The 8422-nt window shown below is 41.9% G+C and overlaps 1 protein-coding gene across 2 annotated transcripts; it reads left to right on the forward strand.

The window, feature by feature from the left end:
• The first annotated feature begins 1108 nt into the window (after window positions 1–1108).
• Window positions 1109–8376, forward strand: tpx2 (TPX2 microtubule nucleation factor). Of its 2 annotated transcripts, none has more exons than XM_056385077.1 (17): window positions 1109–1194; window positions 1709–1850; window positions 2608–2733; window positions 2939–3056; window positions 3257–3334; window positions 3409–3525; window positions 4234–4343; window positions 4491–4639; window positions 4971–5142; window positions 5246–5384; window positions 5504–5726; window positions 5872–5967; window positions 6201–6374; window positions 6462–6608; window positions 6696–6807; window positions 7438–7622; window positions 8019–8376. In XM_056385077.1, the coding sequence occupies exons 2-17, from the start codon at window positions 1739–1741 to the stop codon at window positions 8127–8129; spliced, it is 2169 nt and encodes a 722-aa protein (XP_056241052.1). In that variant the 5' UTR covers window positions 1109–1194; window positions 1709–1738; the 3' UTR covers window positions 8130–8376. The 2 variants fall into 2 exon arrangements, with proteins under 2 accessions (XP_056241052.1, XP_056241053.1); XM_056385078.1 differs by having other exon boundaries at window positions 7456–7622.
• The last annotated feature ends 46 nt before the right edge of the window (window positions 8377–8422 follow it).

The following is an 8422-nucleotide window of genomic DNA, read 5'->3' on the forward strand; positions in this document are numbered from 1 at the left end:
AGTGATGTTTCTCTCTGTTTGCTACTAGATGTATAAAACAAGGTCGCCAAAGGTGCATTCCATCTCCTTCCTTGTTTATATGTAAGTAGTTTGGTACAATTGCTGCAAACGCAATCCTACTATATGTTCATCTCGGGTACACAAATTCTTTATTATTCCACTTTTTGATTCGTATCTCCTTCTAGACGTTTCAACATAAAGGCAAGACAAGTTTATTTCTATAATAACACCATTCAGACACAACATAGTTCAAGGCATGGAAATACTGGAAATACATTAAAAAATATATCATTAGGATTACATTAAAATAGCATTTAAAAACCATAATAACTCCATAATCCATGATAAAACTCCAACAAAAGCTCAATTCAAACTGTAAAATGTTCAGCTCAATTAGGATATTATCGGATTTATTAGGTTTTTTCTGTGGTATAGCATGTTGTGAGCATATATGTTTAGAATATATATTTAATTTATATCTGCTTTTCTTATCAATTTCTCATTCATTTTAAACATGTCTATCTTTCCATTCTGGGAATGTGGTCTTAGACTTTTGTCATTGTATATAATATCAACATATATTAATAGGCTTTGGGATTGATATATATTTATGTAACATGTCCACAGAATACAAACATAAACACACATATTTGTATGGGATAGACATATCTGTCAATATATGAAATTGTTCCAATTTCTAATAGGTTTCATATAATTTTTTTTACATACTTTTTTTTATTTCATATGTACATACATTTCATACATGTAAATTCAATATATGTACATATAACATTTGCATATGGGTCACTAGAAACCAACATTAGATCTACAGCTGATTCTCCTCCTCTGCTAAAAACAAACCAGGCCAATTTTTTAAACAAAGTAATAATTTTAATTCCATTAACTCGTCAACTATCTGCCCATTGTAGTCTGTGCTCTTCCCTCCCCAAAATGTGTTATTGGCATATTTCTTCTTTTGGCTGCAAACACACATATTTCCACATTATTTTGCAATATGTGACGATCACGTGGTCAGGTCAAAGGAAGTTGACGCGTATGAACCAATAAGCGGCGAGCTAATGGACATGACGTTAGCCATTGGCTGTTTCAAAACGGAGGCAATTTAAACGCTAACGTTACATCCGCGCGGCGTTTGCAGATTCATCTGCGTCGCCCCGAGAACAGACGGTGTCGGTAAGGTTTTCAACAAATCTTACTTATTTTGCAAAATAGTTTCATATTTTACAGATCAATTCTACTAAACGGGACAGCCGCGTGAATGTTGCGATATTTAATGTGTTAATAATACGAATTACCTGATAGTTTTACCAGTTAAACGGCTAATGTTTAACGTTAGGTAGCGTTAACCAGTTGTTCTACCTTGATGGCGTTGCCTTAACGTAAACTACAGTTAAACGATTAGAATGAGACTTCGTGACGCAAATCAGTATTTTAATGTTACATTAAGACAGCAATGTACAGCTTAATGGTAAGAAAAAACAACAAAAACATGTTCTTTTGTGTAACTTTTCCGGTTCAGTTCCTTTGTCGACACAGGCGATCACATTCCATCAAAGTACAGTTATCAGATGTAAACTAGCCTTAGTTAAGACCAAATAAATTGCTAGCCTGGTTGGATAACTAAATGTGGATTCAACAAGGGGAACTTTAATGCAAGATGTGCCCTGTTTACTGGTTTCTTGTTTAGGCGAGTTGTGGAATAACACAGCCTGAGATTATGGCCCAAAGCGATTCGGAGGGTCTCCCTGAACTCTACGAGTTTGACGCCCCTTCCCACGTCATCGACCTCCAAGAACTGGAGAATGCAGACAGCGACGATAGGTGGTTTGGTGAGTCTTTTTCAACATTTGAATCTGAGTGGTATTAAGTTGAGGGTTTGAGACGCGGTGTGCGTTTATCCTGCCTCGCAGCAAACTGCTGTGAAAAGTTTAGGATGAGCTCGTCTTCCATGTCTCCTCATGCAGCTATTACGGGCCGCTCATCTCTGGTTACACTGGAAATAAGTTGGTGCAGGTGGAGTAAATATTAGCAGAAGCACGTTATACAAACCGAGCTCTGCAGCACTGATGTTTTGTTAGTGTTTCCGTTGCTGTCATTTGTATCTTTGGACAAATGTGAAGCTGTACATGCATTGTTTGAAGTGATCTGTTTTTTTGAGGTTTTGACGCTCTTTGCTTTTTTTTTTTTTTTTTTTTGAGTTATATGAAGGGTGAGAGTTTAGAGGCATGTTTTTGTTGGGTAACCCTGGATCTTGAAGTTGTTGCATACAATTTGGATAAAGGCATTTTAAATTCCAGCACTAGGTCCAATTTCAATACACTCTACAAGTGTAGTTCTGTCAAGGTAGTGACAAACTTTTATAAGGCTTTGTTTGAAATGCTGTGTTTTGGTGTGTTGTGCATCTCATATGAATATGATTAAAGTTTCTGTACATGCTAAACTTAATACAGTTGCTCTCGTGTTGCTACAGACTTAATGCTCTTCAATTTGAAACTGATTGAGAAAATGGCCTGTACCACAGTGGCCTTTTTAAAATGCCTATTTCAGAATCTTTCTTGACTTTATCGTTGACTGTCTCACATGCAGAACATCAGGCTGGGGGAGTTGATGCTGACCTTGCTACACCTTTGAGAAAGCCCTTTATGAGAAGCGACATGCCCAGCCTGCCCAAAGCCACTGTAACTCATCAAGTCAAGACAGATGTGGATGCTGGTTAGTTTTCTTTGCATTATAGCCAATTACTCATATGCACTGATAATTATTTTCTGTTAACATGCTAATGTTGTCGTTAAGGTGGTTCTGAAAATGCAGCTTGTTCCCAGTATGTGGTCCCCTAGTCTTCTGTAATTTGAGTTAAAAAGTCCTCATGACTTGGATAATGTGAATGTGAACTCATGTGGACTGATCAATGTTCCAGGTCCTGGTAGAGCCACATCTCCACCTCCAAACATTGTCACATCCTGGGGTGCTGAAACTCAGACTGATGCCCAACCAAGGAGGAGGACTGCGAATCAACCCCCTGTCCAACCACGCAGGTACAGTTCCAGTGATGGTTATATTTAAACTAATTATAAGGTTATCCAAAAGGTGACAAATGATTAACTTGAACATTATACATAGCTCCATCGCCTCACGTTGTCAAACAAATACTAACCCTCACCAGATCGGGTCGGTGTGCGGGACTTCTCCTGCTGCTCCTAATGGCCAGTGTGATTGTGATTTTAATTCATTTTAGGGTTTCAAAACGTAAAGAGATGCCCAGCACCTCAGCTCAACAACCATCAGCTCAACCACCATCAAAGAAACACAAAATGTAAGTGTCATGACTGTCCAGTCATATCATCCTGCCTTCACAGCAGCCACTTCAACTGCAGCTGTTTGTTCTAGGAGTCCTGTTGCCCAACCGACTCGAAAATCCACGAGGGTCCTCCGCAGGAGTGGGCAGCTGAATTCCAGGAAGACGCCCAAGACCCGGGCAGCAGCTTCCAACACTGCAAACAGAGAGTAAGACTACTGCCAGTACTACTGGTGAAACCATGTTTCTCAGCCTCATCCTGCAGGGGATGGAGCAAAAAAAGAATGACCAGTTCTTGCTTTATATTATTTGATCAGATTAATTTGTTTTGTTTCCATAAAACTTCCTGAAGGGACTGATAGAACTGCTGAAGTGCAGGCAGCTCCTTGGTTGCCGACTAAGGGTCAGGTTATGCTAGAAAAGAACTTCATATGATTTGTCATCCAAGCACATTGGGAAAAACAAGTGTTTAATTGTTCTAAATAGCCACATTGAAAGGTAGAGTGAAAAGCCAGCTGTAAGGTGCAGTGTTTGTGCAGGTGAGAAGGTAAAACAGGCCACCCTCAGTGAGTGTAGAGCCCACTGGAGATGGTGCTTTGGATGCAAGTTGTGGTTTGAAGTAGGTTCATATACTTTGTATTTTTACTCTAAACTTGGAACTTTTCTGTTTCACTAAGAATATGAAAGTAACACTGACAAGACCAATCGCCATCAGCTGCCTTCATCTACATATAAAACCCGCCAGGATTGTTTTTCTTTCTTAAACGGTCTGTAGAAAAGTCAGAGCTTTTGAACCCAAGTATCTTAATGGCATAAACTTAAAGTGAAGCTCTAAATGGTTCGAATAGATTACTTTAACACTTTAAACGAGACTGAGATGAAAAAACAAGTTAAAGCTGTCTTTTTCCTGATGACAGGCATGTTAGCTCTGAGGAGCAGGAGCTGGAGCGCATCAGGAACCTCCAGAAGGAAGTGGCTCTGCATCGCAAGAAGAACGAGGCCAGCTACAAAGCTGCCCTGGCTGGAAGTGAGTAGATGAAACTCTTACTTTGTGTGGGTCTGCAACAACCATTAGTGAAAGTACTGTTTTGTGTGCAGGATAAGAAGCCATTAGTCTGTTTCTGTTTGTTAAGATCTGAAGGCTCACTTTACTTCTGTGTCACTGTTATTTCAGATCCACCACTGAAGAAGACGGCCATGTCCACAACTGTGCCTAAAGAGTTCCATTTCAACACAGACACCCGTGTTAAGGCAACCACTTCAACCAGTACATCCCAAAAGGAAGTGGACTTCATCAGTCAGCTTCGTCAACCTTCCTCCCCAGTAAGTATTTCATATGCTAACACCTTAAAGGTCCTTAAAGCTATACTGCATCCCAAGGGCTTTGGACAGAGCTGAAACCCAGACCACCAATGATACACCTAGAGCCTATAGACATGTCAGTGGACCCTTTAAGGCAAGACTGTTACTGTCATTTCCTAGAAACCTTAATGCTCTGTTCCTTTTATTTCATTGACTTAAAAATTGAGAAAACAGAACAAAATTGTGGCACATTTGTAAACCCTTCTACGTGAAAAAGTATATACACCTGAATGGATGCACATGATGATGATGTTCATCTAATTTTTACACTTGGCTTGTTTTTGTATTTCAGGCAAAGACCAAGAGAGGTGCCACAGTTCCCAAACCCTTCAACCTGTCCACAGGCAACAAGAGGAAGATGGAGGGGCCGGGCACCTACGTGCCCATGGCTCAGCAGATAGCGCAGTTTCAGAAACGAACCCCCGAGCGATACCATCTGCGAAGCCGCCAGAGCCAGGAGAGAGGTTGGCTTTGCTTCATCAGTGTTCAGTGCCAATTAAAGTCTTTTTCTGTGATCTGGGGATATAAGCATTTAAATGATTAACATGTTTAAAATGACTTTGTTAGGGCCATCCCCAGTGAAGGTTGACCACCTGAAGCTCACCCAGCCTCATACCCCACACCTCATGACCCGCCAGAGGAGCCGGCCACCCACTGTGAAGAGCAGTGCGGACCTGGAGGCTGAAGAGGTGGACAAACTGAACAAGTAAGAGCCTTTACTTAACCCCCTACAGACCATCCTGCTTCCTGCAGCCATCAACCATGTGCACAAAAAAAATACAAGCATCATGTTCGTTTCTCATTAATGTTGTATTCTGATCACAGGTTTAAATTCAAGGCCCTGGAGCTGAACAGGAAAATACTGGAGAATGCCCAGGACTTGAAGAAACCAGCAGTGAAGGAGCCCACTGTACCTGAAGGCTTCGAGCTGCAGATTGAAAAGAGGCTCCAGGGAAGGCAGGCTACCAAGAAGCCTCAGGAGGATGAAGAGAAGCCACACATCTTTAAACCACAGCCTCTGCCCAAAAAGATCATGGAAGGAGTAGTGGTGAGTTAAAACCTGGCTGCCAACAGTTCAGTGCCAAATACAGGAGTTTACAATAAACTCACTTTAATTCTTCTGAGAAAACATGAAGCTTTTGAGGTTATTCCCATACCTGAATGTAGTAAACAGGAATTACTCCTGTCAACAGGGATTACCAGAGAAGAAAGTGCTGCATCCAACTGTTCCAGAGTCTCCAGCTTTTGCGCTGAAGAAGAGAGTTCGTGTGGATCGCAAGGTCGAGGAAGTAAGAACACGTTTGATTGTCATGAATTCATTCATAGTTTAAGTCAGAAAATTGAATTGTTTTTTTTGTCTGTTTTTTAACGTTCGGATAAAACTTCACCTTGTGCTCAGATATTTGGAACGGGTATTTTCACTGTCAATAATGGTGATCAATAGTTGCACTACCAATGGTAACCAAACCCCTACATCCCAGCCATTCCCATGTAAATGACAAAACCTGGTGTCTCTTGTCAGGAAAAACAGCCATCACCAGTGAAGCCCCCGCCAGTGCCTCACTTCGGCCTCCCCTTCCAGCCCCGGCTCCCAGAGAACCGCCATGTGGAGGTCTGTCCCTTCTCCTTTGAAGAGAGGGAGCGAGAGAGGAGGGCACTGAAAGAGAAGAGGCTGGAGGACAAGCGAAACGAAGAGGTGCAGTCACACTTCCTCAGCTGGTGTTCTCAGACATCCAGAATAAAGACACAACCGTTAAAATCATTTTCCTCTGACTTTCTCCAGGTTCCACAGTTCAAGGCTCAGCCACTGCCAGACTTTGACGCTGTGGTCCTTCCTGAGAAGAAGAAGCTGGAGCCCACAAAGCCTGAGCCCTTCAGGATGCTCCTGGATGAACGTGGTGCTGTGAAGAACAGTCGCTGGGAACAGATGGTATGATGGGATCTGCCACTGAACGCAGAGAAGCTGTTTTTATTCTCTACAATGGTGCAATTCAAACCTGAGCTTTGTGCTTTGTAGGTGAAAGAAGAGCAGAAACAACAGGAGGAAGCAGCAATATTCAAAGCCAGACCCAACACAGTCACTCACAAAGAGCCTTTCCAACCCAAGAAGGAGAGCCGGGCTGTAATAGGTAAGACTGTCAACATGCAGAGCTGCATCACAACACTGACCCTCACCCAGACCTAGACCTGAAGTGTCTGTGAGAGAAATGCATAATTCTGACTGTCTGATACCTCGAACACAAGTTTCTGGAAACAATGGCACTCTATCGTTCAGAGGAACAAGCTGCATCAGGCTTTGATAAACATACACATCTTGTCTGTGAAGACACTCATTGATATGATGCATTCCCTCGCCTCTTACTTTAACCATCACAAATGTCTTCATGCAGACAGTAAAAACAATTGGATCATTGGCTAATGATCCAGTGTTTTATCCTCAGACACAACTGCACAGGAAAAGGTCAATAACACACACTTATCATTTGTTGATGCATCTGAGGGAGATGGAAGTGTTTGTTTTGAAGTAACAGATCTCCATACCAACACACAGCAGAATTGTTGCCACATAAAAACAAACTTTCACAAAACAAAAACACAACAAAGATTCACCCATGCCGTGTTAAAGTGACCAGGATTGAATAAGTGACTTTATTGAAACCTGAAGAGTGCTTCAGTTCTCTGCTGTGGCATTCTCCAGCGTCATGTAACTCACTGTTTCTGTTGCCTTTTACTATCATCTGCCACTGCACTTTGAGAAGGCATCAATTCTTCCACAGTTGTCGAGGCCTTCGAGCTGTCAACGGAGCGAAGGGCCCGGGAGCGGCAGGAGTATGAGCGAGTGGCTAGCGAGAAGGAGGCTCTCAGGGCGCTCATGGAGGAGGATCAGAGACGAGAGGAGGAGCAGAGACAGAGGGATGAGATCGCCAGGCTGCGGCAAGAACAGGTCACTGCTACACAATGTTTACATGGAGGGGAGGTTGATGACGTATCACTGAGTGACAATACTGTTGATGTGGTCATGTAGCTGCTTTTCATCTATAATAACATGATTAGATTCGGTTAAAGAGCTGCTGGTCCCGCTGACAATCCACAGCTCTTCTACTTGGGTTTTCTTCTTAATAGGACTGATTGCTGAACAAATTAACGTGCATTAATTTAACATTAAACTGTTAACAGTTTAAACGTGTTTGTGTAAAGTCTTTAATCGTTTTTATAACGTCACACTGTAACAAGGAAACGTACATAAAACACGGGCTGGTAAATGGTCAGAGTTTAACCTGTGTGTGCAGCTGCAGCCTGACGACGCCAGTCTCACAGCTTTTCTTTGCCTCCTCTGCAGGTCCACAAGGCTCAGCCCATCAGACACTACAAACCTGTAGCAGTGAAGAAGAGTGAGGTTCCCCTCACCGTCCCCCACTCGCCAAACTTCTCTGATCGATTCCGCCTGTGATCAACCTCTCGTGCTCCTGTGTGTATATACCTGCATCTTTTACTACTTCAGATGTTTGGTTGAGTTTTGACATCATGAGGTGTTTGTCAGTAGAACACCGGCTTTAATGTTGTAAATAGACTTGTGTATTTCAAATGACTGAAGTTCTGTTTTTACTGTTTCATGTTGAGCTTTAGATTTTTAACTGTGCTGAATAATCTTTCTCTTCCTGCTATATTAACTTTTTAATAAAGGTTATGAAGTATCAGTTCATTATGGACCTTTTTTTTTAAATGTGAAATTCTGTAAACTTG

The sequence above is a fragment of the Seriola aureovittata genome, chromosome 9, assembly GCF_021018895.1.
Source record: "Seriola aureovittata isolate HTS-2021-v1 ecotype China chromosome 9, ASM2101889v1, whole genome shotgun sequence".
Classification (NCBI taxonomy): domain Eukaryota; kingdom Metazoa; phylum Chordata; class Actinopteri; order Carangiformes; family Carangidae; genus Seriola; species Seriola aureovittata.